The sequence below is a fragment of the Etheostoma spectabile genome, chromosome 7, assembly GCF_008692095.1.
Source record: "Etheostoma spectabile isolate EspeVRDwgs_2016 chromosome 7, UIUC_Espe_1.0, whole genome shotgun sequence".
Lineage (NCBI taxonomy): Eukaryota > Metazoa > Chordata > Actinopteri > Perciformes > Percidae > Etheostoma > Etheostoma spectabile.
The window spans coordinates 29,335,330-29,356,689 of NC_045739.1; the positions used below are offsets into that span (position 1 = coordinate 29,335,330).

The following is a 21,360-nucleotide window of genomic DNA, read 5'->3' on the forward strand; positions in this document are numbered from 1 at the left end:
TTTCCAAAGTTTCTTTCCTTTGATAACCAATGATGTGTGAAGTCCGTGGATGCAAGCACCTGTTTCCTTCATCTTGTATTCATCATGTTTACATTTTTTACGGACGTGTAAGATAATAATTACAAGACCAGAAAAAGCCACGTGAGAAGTGTTGTGGTTGAAAATGGAGAAAATGATCCTGGTGAATACTGTACCTTTTATTTTCTCTAGCCTGTAATTTCCTCTCAGGGTCACGGTAGTCTATCCAGCATGCATTGGCAACGCCCTGGCCGTGCCTCTCTGTAGCAGGCATGTTCAAACACTTCTGGTTTCATCAATATACCGTACATGTAGAAAAGACCATCAGTAGGTCAGAAAATGGCTAACAGGTAATGGGTTGTTTTTCCTCCAGGGGACAATAGAGGAATTGTCATGATTGATGTGTCTGAGGGCCGAGGATTTATCTGGAGCCTTCGGTTGGCCTGCAGGGATAAAGGTCTACCTTCACATTACCTGAAGATCTTCCTGACAGAGCTATTTATGAACAAAAAAAAAAGACTCAGTGTTTTTTTTCTAATCCACACTCTTTGTCTCCATTCATCATGTTGGAGGCAACATCCTGCCTGTTCGGCCGCTATTTTCTACTCCTTGTCCTAACATTCACTGTCAAAAATACCCATGGCACCGGTGAGTGAAGCGCTGCGGTTATCGTGTTAGCAAGCTGAGACAGTAGTGGGTGCATGCTGGTCAGATAAGACCACGCAATGTTGCAGTAGGGGATATGGATGATGTTAGGAGGTGCTTATGAAGCGGTGGGAGCTGGTCAGTGGCCCGGTGCCCATGGCCAAAGTTGAGAGCACACGGAAACCTGAACTTGGCACACACCAGTGACTCATTTCCTCAGCTGGAAACAGAGGGATGCCTCCTGTGGGCCAGGAAATAAAGACTCCCTCCTGGACACATCTTGACACACCCCTGCATGTAGATCTCATCTAGCTGATACCCAACTGGAGACAAGGTCACTGTCTGCATTCTCTGCCTGTGTGACAACAACTCAAACCCGAGAATGTGCATTAAAGATATATTCCCAAAAAAAGTTGGAATTAAAGCTTTTTGAGGCTTGCCAGGAACCTTGACCTTTTCCACACCGACACACCACATTGCCTCATGTGTTGATTCTATTCCACTGTCTTGCAGGGCCGCAGCTCAGAATACATTCACCCTCTGCTTTTGTGTCCTTTAGTGCGCCATACTGCGTCAGAGCTCACCCCAAAGCCAGTAATGATGAGAGGCGCTCTGAAAAGCTGTTTTAATTTCAAGCCCAAGGGATGGCTGGATGGCTGTCCTTTACGTCAAGTCCCACCACCCCCCTTTTGGTTGCTTTGTCACTGTTGTCATGAGCTCTAGAGCCAACCAGACAGGAATCCAAGGAATCTTTCTTCGGCTGACCTGGCTCTCATGTGGAGCTGGAGAGTAACGGTGACATTGTCCCGGGTGGCAGAGCCGGCTCCTGTTTAATAGTGGATTTTAGCCCCTGAATCATGTATAAGAATAGGTCTGCGGCCCTCCTGGTGCATGAGAAAAACATTTGTATAAAGCAGTGACTGTATGCCCATCCCCATTTAACTGAATTATTCCACTGAAATAAAAAACTTTGCCAAAAGGAGAGAGAGAGAGAGAGAACTATTGAGCTGGCATAGATGAATGGCAGTTTACAGTGTAGTGTGGAGCAGTGTGCTAAACTCACTAGCAGTGACAGGGTTAATCATACCCATATGGTGTACCAAGAGGTTTGGTCCAATGCTGCTGTGGGCCAACAGGAGAGGGAAGGCTGGGTGGGGGCAGAACAGAAGGGAGAGGACAGCAGGGCACACACTCTTCCAACACCTGCACCTGGTCCCTTGATTCACACTCAAACAAACTCCCTTTCAAAGATCAATGGACCAAGCTCTTGCTCACATCACGGTGATGGTTGCTGCCATCCAGGCTTAAACTTTTTTTTTGTTTTTGGAAAGAGTGGAACAAGCATTCAGGGATCAGCTGTGCTTTTCTGTAATGTCGAATGGGAGAAATGCCGTCGGTTAACAGCGACTGATTAGGCAGCTTGCTTCCCTTTCTTTCCTGAGGGGACTTTGCAAACCTATCGGATTGTTTTATCCCTGCGCAGCGCTGCTGAGAGGAGATTTTTTCCAGCCCGGATCCGAGGCACAACACGCGGGGAATGCAGCGGTAACATCCCGCAACTTTTTGGATCTCAGATCTCGTCGCGGGTATATCGAGAAAGTCAGCAAGCAAAAGGTAGGACGTTTAACTTGTCTCTGGTTAAACTTTGAACTCCTGTGCGGCGGTTACTCTGTAGCCAATGGTAGATGACTGTGAAGTACTCACATTTGTTCGGTTCCTATATCTGGATGTTGAGTTCACAGGTAAGTGCGCACTCCTCCGCGAGAAAGAGAACTAGGGTATTAAAATCCTATAATTATATATATATATATATATATATATATATATATATATATATATATATATATATATATAAATAAAATGTTATCACAGCTGCTGCTGTCGTTCCTTCCCAACCCCAAGAACAGTAGAAATACTGCCATTCATACAAATACCTCGAAGTACAATCAGGCCATCATAGAACCCCACATACATATTCATTTGCTATCAGCATTTAAATGATAGTAGCCTAGATGGAATATTATGGGTGGGTCATGCATTTTGATAATCACCCATTTTGCCCTGTTGCCAATGCATTAACTATATGTCTGCAAATAGTGACTTAATACAAACGCCAGTTCTAGCTCATTTTATTATGATTAGTAGTAACATTTGTGGTGAAGTGTTTGTTAATTCTATTTAAATTGGTCACATTGACCCAGTGCTGTTTTAAGGGTCCATCCTTGAGTCTGCATGAAATGTGTGTCCAAATCTTTTTGACTGCCCACCTCATGGTGCACATGTATTATGAACACTGAATATACTGTGTTTGCTAGGAAGAATAGAGATCAAGCTCCCCTGGTGAGCAGATATATGGCAACTGTGGGACTATGCCAGGAAGCCTGGCTGCAAGGCGTTTCCACTGGTTTCTGCTTTTCATTTCTAAATGTTTGCCCTGTCAGTCATTTCAGTTTCATCAGACTGCTCCTATTTTTTTTATGGGAACATATTTTGGGATATAATGTGCCACACATTAATTGATGCCTTATTGTGAAACTAAATGGGTTTTTGTGAAATCTGTCTAGTCTGTCAACTCTCCCTAAAAGCCTTCCTTTCGAGGCGTGTACGTGTGCCACTGGGGGCCTCGGCTACATTGGATGCCATGAGGAAAAAGAAAAGCCCGTGGGATGGCTTATAGTTTGAGCAAAGCACACCTTCAGGGAGACAATTTAATGGATGTTGTGGACTCAGCTTTTAGTATTCATAATTTATATGGGATCCTCTCCAGCAAAGTGCAGATGCATAATGAATGCTTGAGTTAAGGTTTAACAGTTAGACTCCGTTTCAACACCCCTGAACTGTCAGAAATGGTTTCAGCGAGGACTACCTGTTTCTTTGAACTGTCATGTATTTCACTCGTCAACTTGCTTTGTTTGAAAGACTGAGACAAAGGCAGAGGGAATCACTGATGAGCATCACTCTTGTTTTATTCTGTCTTCATAAAAAAAAAAAAAAACGTGGCTGAAATACAGTATGTTTTAAAGAAAATTAAAACCTGTTTGAGAAAATGGACAGGATGAAGACAAGAAGACATCCATCTCCTTTTTGAGACCGTACTATTATACAGTCTTAACACATACCTCACTACATTTACACTTTAAATAAATAATAGGGCTGTCAGATTTTCCCGAGCAGGTGTGAAGACGTTGGACGTTGTTCTCTCCTGCCAAACTATACGTCTCGCCTTAGAAGGCTGCAGGCCAAACTTCTGATCATAGAGATCAGAGGGAGAGAGAGAGAGAGAGAGACACACACTTGCTTGCATGGGGTATGCTATAATAATAGTTCATTCCTCTTTCTTTTTTTTATCCAGATTTAGATCTCTGTGGGCTACCTGCATGACCGTTACCATGACAGCCTCTGGAGCCCAACTCCTCCTGTTGGCCTTATGTGTTTACAGAGTCTCAGGCCTGCAGCAGTCTTCTCCGCGGGTTCGCCTCTCCTTCAAAGGTGAGCTCACACGGATTAACTAAAACTTCTTCTGGCAGCAGGGATTGTCTTAATAGTTTCTTTCACTTGTGTGGTTTCGCCCACTAAGTCACTCGAGCACGCACAAACTCATGCGCACATCCACACCGGCAGTTATGTTTCCTCTTTATACGTACTATGCAAAGAACATATTTCCTGCCACATGTCAAACAGTACAACACTGAAAACAAAAGGTGGATATTGCGTGCGGCTGGTAACTGGTAGTGCCCTGCGACAAAGGTTTCTCCTCACACCCTAAAACCCACGCAAACTGCAGTCTGACCTGTCATTTTTTCTTTGTTTTTGATGTCTGGCGTGATGACACAAGAAGGAAACACCTGAAATTTGATCGCGGGCGCAAAAGGATATTGTAGAGCTGTAATGTTTTGGCCTCAAGGTGTGAGTTCAACGTAGGGGAGGATGGTGGTTTTAAAGCCTTTTTTTTTTTTTTTAATTGGTGTTTGGGTTTTTCCTGTGTCGTTTACTTGTCCTCAATAACTCTAACAGCAGAGATTCGTGTTACAAATACGTAGAAGACACCTTTTGATCAAAACAATGCTGGATGATTACAGTTATCTTTGCATCCGTATCATGTTGCAACTTCAAGTGCACGCACACACACACACACACACACACGCATACGCGCACACACACACACGTCATACTTTGAGTACCTGTAAGTAAGAATTAGAGGTTTGATTCCAACTTTGCCTTTCATGTAGAAGGTGAGTCAAAATGTTCTTCTCCCAGCAGGTCAAGTCTAGGCAGCTTCAATGTGTTGCAGGGATTCAGTGAGAAAAATTTCAGATTTTGTAGGACGTCAACGTGAGACATCTTAATAACGAGATCTGTGGTTGATAACTGAGACTTGGAGTCTGCACGCAGGGCTGTTTGGAATTCATCGGATTTTGTACGACTGAAAACAGCTGTCTACATGCTGTCCGCGGGCTGTCATATGTGGCGACGGTTCCATTTGAGGCTTGAGAGAGTGATTGCAGGGCATTTTTATATGACCTTTAACACTAATCCCCTTCAAGTAAACAGCTTATACACACACCAGTGTGTGTTTTGTGTTTTGCAGCATAGTGCACAAAGGACTAGTCTGACCAATTACACAAGTTTGGTCTTGAGCTTGATCACTCCCCCACTGTAAGATACAAGGAATTCACATCTGTACGGCTCCCTCCATGACAAATTCATGTACGGGGCTTGTTTAGAACCACGGAGAGGTGCTGAATTATTGGATTGCTGGTGAGATTTTGAAGATAAAGCAGCCACATTCAAAGACCTCTACCACCCCTCCCCCTAATACCGAACAAAAAGGAGAAACGTTGGATTTACTCCCCAACTGTTTTCTGCCATTCCAAGGATTTATTGTTCATTGTTTGTGACACCGTGTCTCTTTGTTCCCCGAGGCGCCTGTGGAGGAGGCTTTGGGGCTGCTGGAGGACATGTGACTCCTGTGAACGAATGAGCCGGCCGGAGTGACACTCTGGGGTCCAGGAGGCCTGCAGAGGATAGAGATCTCGTATTGTTTCCTCTGTCTCTGGGAAGTTGTGTCAGTCCCACACGCACTTCAGAGGGACTGACCGAGTCTCGTTTGCTAGAATTAGTCAGCACTGCTAGAGAGCAAAATGTGCAGTGTAATTGAAGCTGTGTTTTACAATCTCATGCCTTCTCTGTGCTGTCACCAGTTTGTTCATACACTAAACGGCAGTGGTCATTAGGGCCCTAGTGACAATATGTTGTCAAGTTGTAACATGAGAGCTTACATGGCTTATAGTAGCTCTATAGTTGAATTGTGTGTCCTTCCCAGTGTTTTCCTATCAGTGTCAGAAAGTTGTCAGGGGATAAGTGTTTGCTGAATGTTTACCAGATGATGGCAGTACATTGTTTGCTATTTTTGGAGAATGGACACATGTATGGGGGTGTGGCGTTTCTACATTTAGACTGTTCAGTGAATCCACTATGGCCCAGTGGAGCCGGGCCAAAGGCTCGTTATCCTGTGTTTACCTCTCAGGAACAGAACTGGACCTCATCCCCACCTCCGAGGCTCCATCTCGTGTCCTCCGGAGATCCGATTGCTGCGTAGATTATTTTAGTTTAGCAAGCGCCTTGACGGCATCCTGTTAACATTGACCTCGAAAAAAGGAAGATGGCAGGCGCTTTGATGTAAATAAAGATTGTGCTTCCTCCTCAATCCCTGTAAGCTGGCTTCTGAGGGTCTCTGTAACATTTGTCAATACGTAAGCCTGCTGTCTTTTTCATGTCTCAGCTGTGTCCCAGTGTGCACATATGGTGGTGGTCAATAGCTTACACTTACACATGTCACAGATGTGTGTGTGTGTGTGTTGCTTTTTATGTGTTTGAAATGAATTGTTGGATGGAGGAAAGAAAAAATAAATCTCATTCAGAGGTAGAGAGTGTAGCATGCAGTCCGTTTGTCTCGCAGCAGATGAAAGTTGTTCAATCAAAGCTTTCAGGAGAACAAAAAAAAGGAGCAACCTTTTCCACTGTGGCGTGTCCTAACAGGTTACGCTCTGCTGAACACAATCCTGATCTTAAGAATTAGCTCAGGGTTCCACTGACCGTGTTTCCTCGGGGACCTGCTTTTTCGCCTAACTCACCGGGGCATGTGGCGCCTTAAACTCAATCAGCCAGTCAGGACACATAAAATATTGAGATCTTAAAAGCGAATATGTTTCTTAAAATGCTCCAAGTCGAGTTATATTTAATCAGTGACACACATTTTCCAGAAAAGAAGTGAGAGAGGTGTTGCTCAGGGGACCGGAAGTTCATCCAAGTCGGTAATGTTAAAGGCATAAAAGTAACAATGGGATTAGAGTTTGAGAGGTCACCTTTGCTCCCCCTGCTGTTGGTTTTCCAAATGGCGAGGAGGTGTTTTATTTTTATTTTTGACAAAACAACCCTTTTCACACAGAACTGATGGACACGAGGGCAGCGCGGCCCTTCAGTTTCTCCTTCAACACCAGCGACTACCGCATCCTCCTGATGGATCAGGACCAGGGCCGTCTGTACCTAGGCAGCCGGGAGTACCTGGTGGCTCTGGACATGCACAATGTCAACAAGGAGCCACTCATAGTGTGTACAACCAACTTTTCATTTTTCTTTAACCCAGTCTTCTATATGGTATACAGCATTAAGTCTCTAATGCACTGATCCTGTTTGCTGTTTTCCAATAACACAGATTCACTGGCCAGCGTCTGCTAAGAGAAAGGGAGAATGTCAGATGACAGGAAAGGGAAGACAGGTGGGATCACGTACAGTATTTACATCCTGTTCTTTCAAAAATCTGAGACCATCAAGACGGGACAATGACGACGAGGATGTTTGAAATTCCATTTGTCTTACTCCTCTTTGTCCAGGGTGAATGTGCCAACTTTGTGCGGTTGATAGAGCCGTGGAACCGCACCCACCTCTACACCTGTGGAACGGGGGCGTACCAACCTATCTGCACATTCATCAACAGAGGCTGGAGGGCAGAGGTGAACACAAAGACATTTAGAGTTCCCCAAGTGGGATTTACAGCTAAAATCCCTGAGCAGCAGGCCTGGAAAGCATTGGCCTGCTAAATATTTCAGGACCACAAACTGGGACACTGATTTGTTTGTGATTTTCCCCCGTGCTCCCATGTGACGTTATAGCTGTCTATTTTTATGCATGCTCTCCCTGTCTATTTTGCCTCTGCAGGACTACCTGTTTAGGCTAGTCCCTGGGTATGCAGATTCAGGGAAGGGAAAGTGTTCCTATGATCCCAAACAGGAGAGCATTGCAGTTCTGATCAGTAAGACCTGTTTCATTCAGATACAAAATAAAAACACATAATCCTATCATTTCCTTTCGCTACTGAATCAACAAAAAATCTCACTTTTCCATTCTCTCATTGTTTCCCGTCTGCAGATGGTAACCTATATGCAGGGGTCCATATTGACTTCATGAGTACAGATGCTACTCTGTTCAGGACCATGGGAGGGAGAACAGCAATCAGGACAGAGCAGTATGACTCCAGATGGCTCAACGGTGAGTAAGTGTGGGTGTGAGGAGGTAAATGTTGTTGATTACAGGTTATGATTCCTCTCATTTTATTTGACAACCACTTGCCTCAATCCTCTCTCCGCTTATCTGTTTTCATCCTCCAGAGCCTGTGTTTGTTCAGATCCAGCAGATCCCTGACAGTGCAGAAAGGAACGACGACAAGCTTTACTTCTTTTTTCGGGAGAAGAGTCTAGACTCGAGTGGCGGGGCGAGCCCCAGCGTTTTAGCCAGGGTTGGAAGAGTGTGTCTGGTGAGGCAAAACCACATCGTTATACACTGTAAGACAAAAATCTGTAGAAAAATGGATAATGTCCTGGCAGAAAATTACCAGTACCTATTCCGCTCCGTTTACGGACATTTCTGTTAATTGTGTAGATTTACAGTATACCCTCTGTACCTTTACATTTCTGTTAATCCAACAATCATGATACAAAAAAAACACCTCATCATTGCAGAAAATTCCTTCAGATTCACATACTATAATAGCCCATATTTCTACAGACTTTTCCAACAGTGTAAAGTATATGCCGCTTACCTTGTAATATGAAATGCATTGTGGTTATTGAGCCGTGACCTAATTTTCTTTCCTGTCTAGAATGATGAAGGAGGCCAGAAGTCCCTGGTGAACCGCTGGACGACATTCCTGAAGGCCCGTCTTATCTGTTCAGTGATAGGAGAAGATGGAGTGGAGACACGTTTCGATGAACTACGTGAGGCCACAAGAAAAAAGGCACTACGTTCAAACTGCGTGCATTTTAATTTCAACTGCTTTTAATGTTGTGTTATTGATTTTTCTATTTTCTTCCAGGGGATGTGTTTATTCAGCCCACACAGGATGAACGAAACCCCATGGTGTACGCTCTCTTCACTACTGCGGGGTGAGTTGTTTTCAGAAGCCCGTTTGATGAATTCACACCTCACAAAATTCCATTGCACATGTTTTTTTTTTTTGGTACGCACGCATTTTTGTGGTCGATTCACGCTGTAATTTCAGGGATAGGGTGCAGGCTGTCTCCTACCTCTCCCTCTCACCTTAATTGTCTGTTTCTGCTCAAGCTCTGTGTTCAAGGGCTCAGCCGTTTGCGTGTACTCAATGGCTGATATCCGCAATGTCTTCAATGGACCGTTTGCCCACAAGCATGGCCATAACTACCAATGGACAGAGTACACTGGCAAGATTCCCTACCCACGGCCTGGAACAGTGCGTTTCAGTCATGTTATCTCCAAACAGACGCAGTCAAATAAACCACAGACATCTAAAATCTGCATCAAAAGTTACCAAATTATTCTTTCCTCCCATCCAGTGTCCAGGAGGAACCTTCACTCCTGGTATCCGTTCCTCCAAGAACTTTTCAGATGAGGCTGTGAATTTCATCCGAGCTCATCCCCTCATGATCCATCCAGTTTACCCAATCCACCGCTGCCCCCTGGTGGTGAGAACCGGCGTGGACTACCGATTCACTGCCATGGTGGTGGATCAGGTGGACGCTGTGGATGGACGCTATGAGGTTCTCTTCCTGGGGACAGGTGAGGACAGCTGTAGGGCTGATGGCACTTGTCCCGCTGGAGGATCAGTTTGGCAAGAACATAGGTTGTAAATTTACTTTCTCTCACTTCTAGATCGAGGCACTGTCCAAAAGGTTATCGTTTTGCCAAAGGACCCGACAAGCATGGAGGAACTGACGCTAGAGGAAGTGGAGGTTTTCCGGGTATGTCTAAACATGTGGTCCTGAAAAGACAAAATCTAAATCTAAAGGATTAGGAGGTTTTACTGATTTATCTTTTTGTTATTTTATAGTCCAGAGCTCCAGTCAAAACAATGAAGATATCCTCTAAAAGAGTAAGCCAAAAAAATCTTCCCAAAGCCAAATCTGACTTGGTGATTCCCATTTCAGTGCAAGAGCTAAATGTATTTGTCTTGTGTTACCACAGCAACAGCTGTACGTGTCATCGGACGCGGGGCTGACCCAGGTGTCGCTGCACCGCTGTGGCGTGTACGGCAGGGCCTGCTCTGACTGCTGTCTGGCTCGAGACCCCTACTGTGCCTGGGATGGAGAGAGCTGCTCTGCCTTCACCCCGTCCACCAAGAGGTCAGAGGACATCTCTCTCTAGTTCTATTTTTTTTTTTTGTGATTAACATTTTTTTTTTTTTTTTTACATACAAAACGTACAATTTGCACCCACCCAGACAAAATTTAAGAAAGATGAAACACTAACTACAATATTCAATAATAGAAAAACAATATCCATTCATTAAAATAGTAACAAAATAGACAATAAACTACACCCCTATGTATAACCCTTGTGTTGTCATCCCATCAACATTTAAAATCAACACTTTTGTTGCTTTTTATTGATGTTTTTAACTTTTTCTTGCATTTTTGTCCTTTTTTCAACACTTTTGAGACGCATTTTTTCAATGTTTGTCACTTTTTTTTACGTTCAACACTATGTAACACTAACTTATGAACTTTAGTTTTACAGTTATTTTTGGAATTTATGGTCAATAAACCTAATTTATAGGAAATTATACCTAATGTTTGAGTTAAAAAAGCAGATTTTAGGAATTATTTAGATTAAAATTAAAGGAATGGATGTTGATGGACTGGAATATGTCAACTTTTACTCAATACTATTTCAAAACCACTTCAATTAGTTTTTTTTCAAATGCTATAAAATTGACTAAGACACCCCAAAATTAATGAAAGTAGAGATTTGTACTTGCCAAAGAGCGTTGTGTGGAATCAATCATGTTATTTGGGGTAATTACAATTGGGTAATAATTAAGAAGAACATTGATATAGGAAAACGGGACAATTTAACCCGAGGACAACGTGAGGGTTAAATGACAAACACCATAAATCATACGCGTCACTCCCCAGCACATAGCTTCTTAGGAGCCCTCCAGAAAGCTCAGGTACTTCCCCCATTTTCTAGTGTAGCCATCCAATCTGGCAAACTGTTATGTAGATGACATTTCTTTTCCAACGCTGCTACCCTAGCCGTCTCACAAGTCCACGCCTGGATTGACGGCACCCCTTCATTCTTCCGTCCTCTTAAAATAATCTGTCTGGCTATCATCAAACTAGTGTGGACCCGGTTTCTTATGTGCTTAGCCATACTGTAGGTTATTATCATGTATCCCGGTTCCAAATTCCTGGACCTTATCACGGGACCATAGGACATGAAGTTCTAAATAATAAAGTGATGTGTGTCAACTTAACTCTGATCTTTATCTCAGGAGGAGCAGAAGACAGGATGTCAAACATGGTGACCCACTGAGGCAGTGCAGGGGCTTCAATGCCAAAGGTATGGCAACTTTTTTTGTGTGTTTAACTATCATGCACACTTTACATTTTTTTTGTTGTTGTTTTGAGTAGTTGTCACCATTAGCTTCTGTCTATCTGTGCAGTGGAGAAACGTCTGAGAGAAACCGTGCAGTTCGGGGTGGAGGGCAGCAGTACCTTCTTGGAGTGTCAGCCTCGCTCTCCTCAGGCCACCGTCAAGTGGCTTTTCCAGCGGGAAGGAAAGAGGAAAGTGGTGAGAAAGCACGGTTACATTCTTAGGAAATGTTTAAGGAACAGTTTGACATTTTGGGAAATATGACTATTGCTTTCTTGCAAAAGGTTAGATGAGAATAATATAGAACACTCTTGCCTGTCCAGCAAAATGACATAGAGAAACATCCCCTGTAAAACCCCAACACATTGTTATTACACTTTGGTTTCTGTATGGATCAAACAAACGAGATGTACCATGATAATGATTGAGATTCAGAGGTGCTGGCAAGTGGATTTGTTTCCTTCTGACAGTGCCAGGCTGTCACCCTGGTTCCAATTATGATGCTAAGCTAACTAGCTACTTGCTTTAGCTTCACCAGTACAGGACAGATTTTTCAATTTTCTCGTTTAATTATCAGCCAGAAAGCGATAAAACGTATTTTCCCCCCAAAAAAACATTGTTTCAAATGAGCATCAATCACTTGCCCAAATCTGTATACAAATTCAAATGTGTTGTTCCCTCTCTTAGACTCCTGCTATTTCATTCCCTTTTCTGCAGCTCAACCGTGTCGGAGGGATTCTAAAGACCAATCACGGTATCCTCCTGAAGTCTCTCAACCAATCAGACGCGGGGCTCTACCATTGCCTTGCCACTGAGAACAACTTTAAGCACACCGTGGCCCGCGTGGCACTGCGCATCCTGGATCGAGACATCGTTTTAGCGCTCACTGCTCAAGATGAGGATGAAGAGCCCCAAACCCGCCAAGCTGGACCTTACACGCAGTCATCTCTCTTCTCCACACCCTTCCCACCTGAGATTAGACTGATTAACCAGTACTGCCAGTCCTACTGGGAACAACTCAGTCCCAAACAGCAACAACAGCAGCAGCAGCGTAAGCGCACCAGCCGCAGGCACACAGAGGGCCAGGACCAAGGCCTCGGCTAGAGGACAGGACAGACGCTGTCCAACACCGGCCTGTGTGGACTATTCTGGTGGACCTTTATGTTTTGACATGCATCTTTGTGTGTCACCTCCATTCATTCAGGTGATGCTGTCATGCTGTTGTTAAAGTACTATATTTGTGGTTTTGCAAGTGTCAGTTTCGCGAATACAAAATGTGTGTATTTCACATTATCTGTCACCACTTCCCAAAGATTGCTGTACATATTTAGATTGTCCATGTTTCAGGTGTCAGCTTGTGTTAGTCTGACATTTCAATTTTTTGGCATGTTCAGATGCTCGTGGGAAACCCCAGCAACGGTTGTCTTGAGAATCACTCTGGAAGGTCAACGTTTGTGGTGCAAGAATCAAAAAAAAGAAAAAAAAAAAAAATGTAATTTTTCCCACAACATCCATGTTTGCTTATTATGTGTCTTTTAGATTTCATTTTCCGACTACACAACTAGTGAGAGCACAGATTTTCAGCTGCGGATTTATTAACGATTGTCCTTGAATGCAACAAACAAAGAGTTCCGTAAACAAGACTGCTCATTGTGATGGATCGTGTATTTAACACAAGTTTGTCGTTGTACAGGAAACTGGTAAACTGACGTTGCGTGTAGTTAACAGGCTTCAACAGAACAGGTATGTTACCGTCAAGTATCTTGAAACAAAAATGTAATATATTGGTTGTGAATATAATATATATATGGTCATTGGATTACTCTTGATGTATGATATAAATGCATATGTTGCATGCATCATATGTTTGTTGCAAGTTGTACATTTTACTCAGTGTGTAATGATGTTTGTACGGTGTAATGTTTTTATTGGATGTTGTCATATAATGACTCCCTTACTGTCCTGTGCTCTAGTGACCTACAGTATGTGAGTGTTGAAGATATGCATAGCATACAGTGTTCTTCCAGTTATGCACTTTGTCGGTGGTGGTATTCGAGGGAATTTGGGATCTTTGCACAGTATGAGAAAATATAACAGGAACATAATCTTTTTTTTCCATGTACAGTATGTTATTACAAAAATGGGAATGGAACTGGCCCAGATTTAATATTGATAGTTTTGTCGTATGCTGTATTTACAGTTTTTTAAAAAGGCTCTTTATAGTGGAAATGTCGGATCCAGATTTGTTTTCCCCGTCATCGTGAGTAACACTGTGCCATGTGCTGCCATGCTGATGAATCCTACACTGGAAATGATCAAGCTCATAGTATAGAAACATTTCAGAATTCTCTTAAACTTCTTTATTTTAACTTTCAAGTCCTTTATATTTAGTTGTTCGTTAATCACCTCAAGTCATATTCCAGTTTTATTATTAATTATTGAACCTGAAATAAAACCAATGTACCAGTATTGCAATTCCGAGGTTTATAACCAAAATCCCAGTTGAACTAAATCCACACAAACAAGAACTTCTGTCATCAGTCATCCCATTCGTCGTCGTCTTCGTCTTCATCTCCACCCTCATCTTCACTTTCATCTGAGAGAGAGGACAGATATAAAGATAAAGTATGAGGCTTTTTTTGGTTCAACTCTTCTGCAATGTAGGGTGTAATGACTGTTCTAATATTTACCAGAGGAATGGATGGCTTTACTCCTCTTCTGCATGACCATCATGAGGGCACCAACGATGCCCTCGCCTGACTCTGGTGGTGTGGGTGGAGCTGCATCAGGACTGTCAATCACCTAAAACACACCGGGACAAGAGGACAGGCGTTTGAACATGACCATAAATATCTAATATCCAAAACTAAATTGGACTTATTACGCATTTCGCCATGTCAATCCAGACTTGTGTACTTCTATAGCATGTATTAAATGTTTTTCTGAGAAAAAGGAAGTTTGCTTTACATTTCTGAGCTTCTTCCCCAATCGGATTTGATCCAGCAGAGCTCCTCTGCTTTCTCCCACTCCTTCCGACTGAGGGGCGGGCGGTGGGGGTGGGCCACCGGAAAGACGAGGAGGAGCTGGGAAATTTGAAGACACAAGGGTTTGGGAAGGTGGAGGGGGTGGAGGAGGGGGAGGTGGAGGACCTCCCTTGCTGGGTGTAGATGGGACCGGAGGCGGGAAACCCACGGAGCGCTGTGGGCCGGACGGTGGCAGGGGTGGAGGCAGGTTGTGGGAGGAGATGGAGGGTGAGACGGGAGAGGGCCTTGAGGATGGCGAGGACAAGTGAGAAGATGCAGAGTGTGCTGGGGGCGGCGGCGGGGGAGGACCACCTCTGCTTGTCGGCGGAGGTGGGGGTGGCAGGCCTCCGCGTGTAGGAGGTGATTGCGGGGATGGGATTCCTCGCGGGGACTGGCCTGGGATTGGAGGCAGGGGGCCAGAGCGGCCTCTCGGAGGTGGAGGGGCCGGAGCGGAGGGACTGGAGCCTGGCACAGCGGGCAGAGGCCCTTGTCTGCCAGGTGGAGGAGGGGCTAGGATGCAATGGAAGAAAATAAGCATAATGTGAAAATCACACTGGTGTTAATAATGCATGCTGTTTTTATTCTTGTTTTTTCTGTCTTATCATAATAGCTAGATTAGTTGGTACATAAATTTGAGTTTTTTAAAATGGTCTGCTTGATTTATGACTTTTTATTTAGTTGTAAAGACTGGGGTTAGGCCCTGATAAGGCTAGGGCCTCTACCTACCACTTTTCAAACGGGTCTAGTGAGCAGTGAGATTAAGAATGATGAAGCGCGAGGCTAACCTCTGTGCGCCTCCTTTTTGACTGCCTCCATGCCACCGGACTGCTCGATGACATTATAGATGAGCTGGGAGGTCCTCTCATCCTTCAGCTCATCTTCACCGATCCCAGCTTGGGAGAGCAGGTTCTGCAGATCAGGGTCCAGGTTGTTGAGATCAAAGCCCACATGACCAACGTGCCTGACAGGAGAGGAAACAAAAGTAAGTAACATCATTTTAACACATATTGTAAAACCACATCCTCTCTAGATATTAACCAAACTGACATCGGGTCAGCACTCACTTAAATCCACTGGGTGCCCCTATGTCTGCTTTGGAGAATTTAGGGCCCTTTTTCCCTTTCTTCTTGTCCTTCTTTCCTCTCCCGCTTAGAAGCGAGGAAGCAGCGGGTGAAGGGACGGAGCGGTAGCGTGAAGCATGGATATCTGGGTTTTGGATGTCCACTGTGGCAATGTGAAGAGAACCGGGGCTGCCAGGTGAAGCTTTTGGTTGAGATACAGAGAACATGCAGGATAGTATGTCAATATTATTACATTTCATGCATCCTTGGTGATAGTTAAAGTTACACTAGAGACATGTTGAGCACCTTTTTCTTGTGGGACTGGAGGCAGGGAACCTCGGTCTACAGCGACAGAAAACAGGAAATAAATATGTGGACTCCTATCGTTTGCCACATATGTCAAAATGCAATTTTGCAGTCATGAAGTTGAATTGCTATCTTACCACTCGGCGGCGGGGGGCGCTGTTTCTTATCTGTCAACAACAAGCAGGTGAGAGAAACCATTTGGCAACACATTACCACACCGTAATCATAACACAATATAATAATAATATTCAGCTAAAATACCCTAAAAAACAAGTACCTATTGTTGAAACATAAATATAAGTAATTGTCAATTGTCATTTATCGATCCATCAGCCTTCTCTATATTTGTCAAAGAACACTGAGAAAATGTCCACTACAATTTCTGTTTAGCAACTTCTTGATAAGGACTCACTTGTATACAATATGTCTGACTTTGGTAAAAAAAAAAAGAAATTTAAAAGTGTTAACCTGTTTCCCAAAATGAAATCAACACTTTTGTTGACGCTTTTTATCAATGTTTTCAACGTCCCTTTTTACAACACTTTGATGCTTTTTTGAATGTTTTTCCCTTTTTTTTAACGTTTTTAACACTAAGACACACTTTAGTTTTACAGTTATTTTTGTATTTATGTTCAACAAACCTAATTTTTAGGAAATTATACATAATGTTTGAGTTAGAAAAGCAGAAAGTAGGAATTATTTAGACTAAAATTAAAGGAATGGATGTTGATGGATAATCACAGACTGGAATTTGTCAACTTTTACTCAATACTATTTCAAAATAGTACCTCCTGGGCACTGCCAGGTGCTCTTGAGCAAGGCACCGTACCCCCCCCCCCCCCCCCCCCCCCCCCCCCGCTCAGGGCGCTGGTTCGGCTGGCAGCCCACTCACTCTGGCATCTCTCCATTAGTGCATGTACAGATCCTGAGCGTGTGTGTGTGTAGTTCAGGACTGTGTGTGATAACTAACAAAGTGTGGACACAGAGTGTAAATTGTAATTTCCCCAATGGGGATCAATAAACAGATTAAAATTAAAATTAAATTAAAATTGAAAACCACTTCAATTTTTTTTTTCAAATGATATAAAATTGAATAACAAGTAGAGAAGTAAGTAGAGAATTGTACATGCCAAAGAGCGTTGTGCGGCATCAATCATGTTATTTTGGGTAATTAAAATGAACACTGATATAGGAAAACGGGTCAATTTGACCCAAGGACAACATGAGGGTTAACAGTATTAAGAATCCAGGTTCATATATTGCAAACAAAATAGTCCAATACCATAAAACGTATTGTAGTTGCGACGATGGCTATGATTGATAGGATTAATTTGTTGCTAACTGACCTGTACGGTTGTTTCTCTGGTTGATTTTATCCTCGACAGCATCTTGGAAGGCTTCTGCTTCCTGTTGCTCAGCAAAGTTCAGTCCGACTTGACAGTCCTGCGTCGCGTAAAGGAACGAACAAGGCATCACAATGAACGTGTGAGAACAGTGTCATTTCAAGACGTGTGACCTACTTCTAGTTTGGATGGAAAAAAAAATTGCATTGCATCACTTCATAACTGAGTCAAATGAGGCCATGCTTACATCCGCAGCGAAGGTGTGGAAGAACGGCTGAGGCGAGGAGTAGACTATCTGGTTGTAGAGCTCCTGTTCCCAAACCTGCCTGCTCGTCTGGGGAGAAACACATAGTACATGTTTTGGTCTTTCAATAACACTCGTGTAACATGTGACTAATCTTGTGTCATAGTTTCAGAGACGCACACTACAGCTTAGGTCATCAGCAGGGTTCAAAATGAACACTACTGCAGGCAAAATGCTGATAAAACATGCAATGGCTGTCAGATGTGCTTCACTCACCAGCTGGTGGATGAAAAAGTTAATTTTGAACCCTGGTGATCAGTGTAGAAGTAAAGTGTAAAGTGTGAAAGAGGGCCTGAATATTCTCAGAGGTGGAAAGAGTCCAAAAATATTCTACTTAACCCTTGTGTTGTCTTCCTGTCACAATTGATAATCAAAACTTTTATTGACGCTTTTTATCAATGTTTTGAAGTTTTTCTTACGTTTTTTTGTTAATGTTTGTCACTTTTTTTTGACATTTTCAACACTACGTAACACTAACTTATTAACTTCTAAACATCTACTCAAGTAAATGTAAAAAGTAGCTGATTGAAAAAGTAATTTGTACTTAATTAATATATACACATTTAATTAAATTACAGTCTTTTGTGATTTGATAAGGGCACAAAGCCACTTTTCAATGTCAGTTTGTTAAAAGATACTTTGCCAGTAACGCATGTGATTTAAAAAAAGTACAATACTTTAAACAAAACACACTTAAGGAAAAGTAAAATTAAAGATTTTAAAAACTACCCTCTTTCAGTGGAAGGCTGCACCTTCCCAAGTGTAGGACCAGCAGACTTAAGGATTCCTTTGTCCCTCATGCTATCAGACTATACAACTCCTCACTCGGGGGGGGGGGAGGATGAAGTAGGGCAGAGGTACGTACCCAAACACACACCTGGACTCACATAAATACCTGGACACTTTAACACTTGACTCAACACTGACACTTTGACAGATAATTCATGGTAAATGTCTTTTTATAGCCAAAGGTTCTTATTGTTGTTACTATTATTATTATTGTTATCTTTATATTGTCTTCTATACTGTAGTCTTGCTAAAACGGATGCTGGAAATTTCAGTTTCCTAGCGGGAGTCATCCCATAAGGATTAAGAAAGAGAAGTTTAAGTCCAAATGTGAGTAACTGTAATGGGTTACTTTCCACCTCTGATTCTCATGCATGCAGCTGTAGTCAGACTCTTGGTTCTTGGCCTTATGGCGGCGTTGTCCTGACAGGTTACCTTCAAATCAAACATGCGTATGAAGTAGGAGCGCTGAGGGTTGTCCTTGATGAAGCACACCACTCCAGTGTGCTGCAAGCTCCACATGGACGGGCTGTGAGGCAGAGCCATAACAGCTGTGCTACTGCAGTGGCCATGGACTAAACACACACACACACACACACACACACACACACACACACACACACACACACACACACACACACACACACACCACACACACACACACACACACACACAGAGACAGACATGACATGACATGGACATGGTAAACAGTTTAGCACTGATAGGACACCTGGGGCATTTTATCGCAGTCAACATGCAAAGAGGCATTTCTGTGGCGAGGATTCACTTCCTCGTCTGCTTTCGTTTGTTGAGATAACAAAGGACTCATAAGAAGGGCAACCTTTGTCCCTGAGGCGGTTCAGTCTCTCAGCTCCCAGCCATTTGTCCCTGTGCCGCTGCTTACACCGCTAACCCACTATTAGTCTGGAACAAAACAACTTCTGCTCTTTACTGTCAACCTAAACACACACAAAACAAGTCTAATTTTGACACGAGAGGAGGAAATGGTTCAGCCACCGTTTCCTGTTACAGCTACCTCCTTTTTTTTGATGACCTAATGTCAGCAAATGAAATTGCATCTGCATAAACGCACAATACATTCCTTCCGAGAAAATGCATGTCAAAATAAAGTCTGGAATTCAAATGTACCTGAATAGGGAAAAGTGAGAAAATAAACTAGGAAAAAAGTCAAACTACAACATTCTTAGGAAATTGAGTATGTTAAGGTCTTAGCTAAACATTTAGTAATCGACTGTGCTCATTCGAATACAGGATATGGTGTTTAACCACCACAGGCAAGAGAGAGAAGTCATCGGGGCTGAGACAATTTACATTCTTCTGTAGCGACCAGAATAACCTGTATTCAGTTGGCTGCCTTCTCTTTTCACTTCTACAACAACCTCCTCTTTAGAAGGGATACATGTCAGGATAAATACAGCAGGTTATCTCCCCCCGCCCCTCCTCAGTCAGCTCAGAACTTACAATACACCTTCTGCCCAGCAGCTCCTCCAACTTCTCATTCTCCTGCGGGCTTAGCAGAGAGCTCCACGCGCTCTCTTTTTTAGATTTAGATCCACGGCTCATGGTCCTTGTAATAAGTCTCCCAGTTTATCTTGAACTCATGTGTACAGCACTTGTTGAAATGTGTCCTCTCTACGCTGTCAGAATGCTAAGCTCTCTATTCAAGGAAGTTTCTCTTCTCTGTTCTGCGCACACATCAACTGAAAGCAGGAAACGGACAACCGCACTTCTCTAACCCCCACTTTTCTTCTTTCTCTCAGACGCAGAGCACACATGAATCTGTGACTTCCATTTTCAGAGGGAGGGAGTGCACTGTTGTTGTTCTTCTCCTGCTGTGAGTATGCTCACTTTGCAGCCACCCAAATTGTGTACCTGACGTCATTTTTTATTTTTTAAACTTTGAATAAAAAGCAATTTGAAACTTTGGTACAAATTAAAGACATACTTTATTGTCAGATAAAGACATTCAAATTACTTTAAAACACGCACAGGATGAATAACAAAGTCAAAACGTTTTTTTTAAGTCAAATATTAAAGAAACAAAGAAAACACAACAAATGTTTTAACTTAAACCCCTTAGGTCATTATTTATAATTATAATATTTTAATTAGGAAGAGTTTGTAGGACTACTACAACAGACACAGAATGTTAACACAGAATGGTAATTGGCCTTGGCTGAACATATAAAAACAGTTTGTTACAACCTATTTCAATGTGACACAATATAGTCTTTGGTTTGCAATCAGGGCCTTTTTAGGAATTCAAAAAAAACTTGTACAAAGCACTTCTCTGTGGCCATTGATTCACACGTGATTGTCTGTAACTGTCTGTTTGACCATCATGGATAGCAGCCCAACACCACAAATTGCACCGTATCTGTTGGATTATTTAAAAAAAAATCACCCCCGGCTCAGCTTTGAAGATGATCCCCTCTAAAACAGTCATGTTAAGTGTCAAAATAGATTAACAAAAAATATCACATTCAAAATATTAATAAAAGTTCACGTAAAAGCCATCAAACTTGTACTTTGGTAGATTGGAATGGTTAGTGTGAACCTGCAGACTAATACTCTCTGGCCAGTTCAGGGAAATTTGGACAATGCAGCACCAGTAGATTTTACAGTCCTAAATGCATTATCAAACAGCAACTGATGGATGAACAAACTGAAATGTTTTTTGTACGCAAACTACCTTATACAATACAAATTTCTGTCCTATGAGATCTGAGATGGTAAGGAAGTGGACTGGAAGGATTTTGGCAGTGACTGAGCTATTCCACGGAACTGTACACATCCATACTCTAAAATGGGATTTCCATTTGAGTCATGCTGTTCCCATTCAACCTTTTACTGTCTTTTGCATTTCTACATATGCCTCCAAACAACATTCTTACTGAGAGGTGTGACATAGATTTTCGTGCATCTCCTTCAGTACAGGGGTCTCATTT

General features: G+C 42.8%; 2 protein-coding genes and 1 long non-coding RNA gene across 4 annotated transcripts; 2 read left to right on the top strand and 1 right to left on the bottom strand.

Annotated features, from left to right (window-relative positions):
- Positions 1-1,752: 1,752 nt before the first annotated feature.
- Positions 1,753-14,520, top strand: sema3ga (sema domain, immunoglobulin domain (Ig), short basic domain, secreted, (semaphorin) 3Ga). Of its 2 annotated transcripts, none has more exons than XM_032520643.1 (18): positions 1,753-2,277; positions 4,016-4,152; positions 7,112-7,272; positions 7,379-7,441; positions 7,557-7,676; positions 7,882-7,975; positions 8,092-8,211; positions 8,331-8,476; positions 8,822-8,936; positions 9,035-9,104; positions 9,283-9,427; positions 9,531-9,753; positions 9,847-9,935; positions 10,025-10,066; positions 10,159-10,316; positions 11,468-11,535; positions 11,639-11,766; positions 12,256-14,520. In XM_032520643.1, exons 2-18 carry the CDS (start codon positions 4,041-4,043, stop codon positions 12,670-12,672), a joined length of 2,271 nt encoding a protein of 756 aa, XP_032376534.1. In that variant the 5' UTR covers positions 1,753-2,277; positions 4,016-4,040; the 3' UTR covers positions 12,673-14,520. The 2 variants fall into 2 exon arrangements, with proteins under 2 accessions (XP_032376534.1, XP_032376535.1); XM_032520644.1 differs by having other exon boundaries at positions 12,286-14,520.
- On the bottom strand, positions 13,976-20,187 carry wasa (WASP actin nucleation promoting factor a). The gene is given in 12 exon segments (XM_032520646.1): positions 13,976-14,164; positions 14,259-14,370; positions 14,536-15,101; positions 15,377-15,552; positions 15,656-15,854; positions 15,959-15,994; positions 16,096-16,125; positions 17,305-17,401; positions 17,549-17,635; positions 18,827-18,939; positions 18,942-18,966; positions 19,874-20,187. Coding segments are annotated over 12 exon segments (1,602 nt in total). The 5' UTR covers positions 19,976-20,187; the 3' UTR covers positions 13,976-14,105.
- On the top strand, positions 17,555-20,896 carry LOC116692385 (uncharacterized). The gene is made up of 2 exons (XR_004332692.1): positions 17,555-17,652; positions 20,173-20,896. It is a non-coding gene; the product is annotated as an uncharacterized LOC116692385 (long non-coding RNA).
- Positions 20,897-21,360: the final 464 nt, after the last annotated feature.

Excerpts from the sequence above, each read along its gene's own strand:
- sema3ga (XM_032520643.1), top strand. The coding sequence starts at position 4,041 with ATGACCGTTACCATGACAGCCTCTGGAGCCCAACTCCTCCTGTTGGCC. Across the intron at positions 7,677-7,881 it reads ACAGAGGCTGGAGGGCAGAG|GACTACCTGTTTAGGCTAGT; the intron begins GTGAACACAAAG and ends TTGCCTCTGCAG. Across the intron at positions 11,536-11,638 it reads CAGGGGCTTCAATGCCAAAG|TGGAGAAACGTCTGAGAGAA; the intron begins GTATGGCAACTT and ends CTATCTGTGCAG.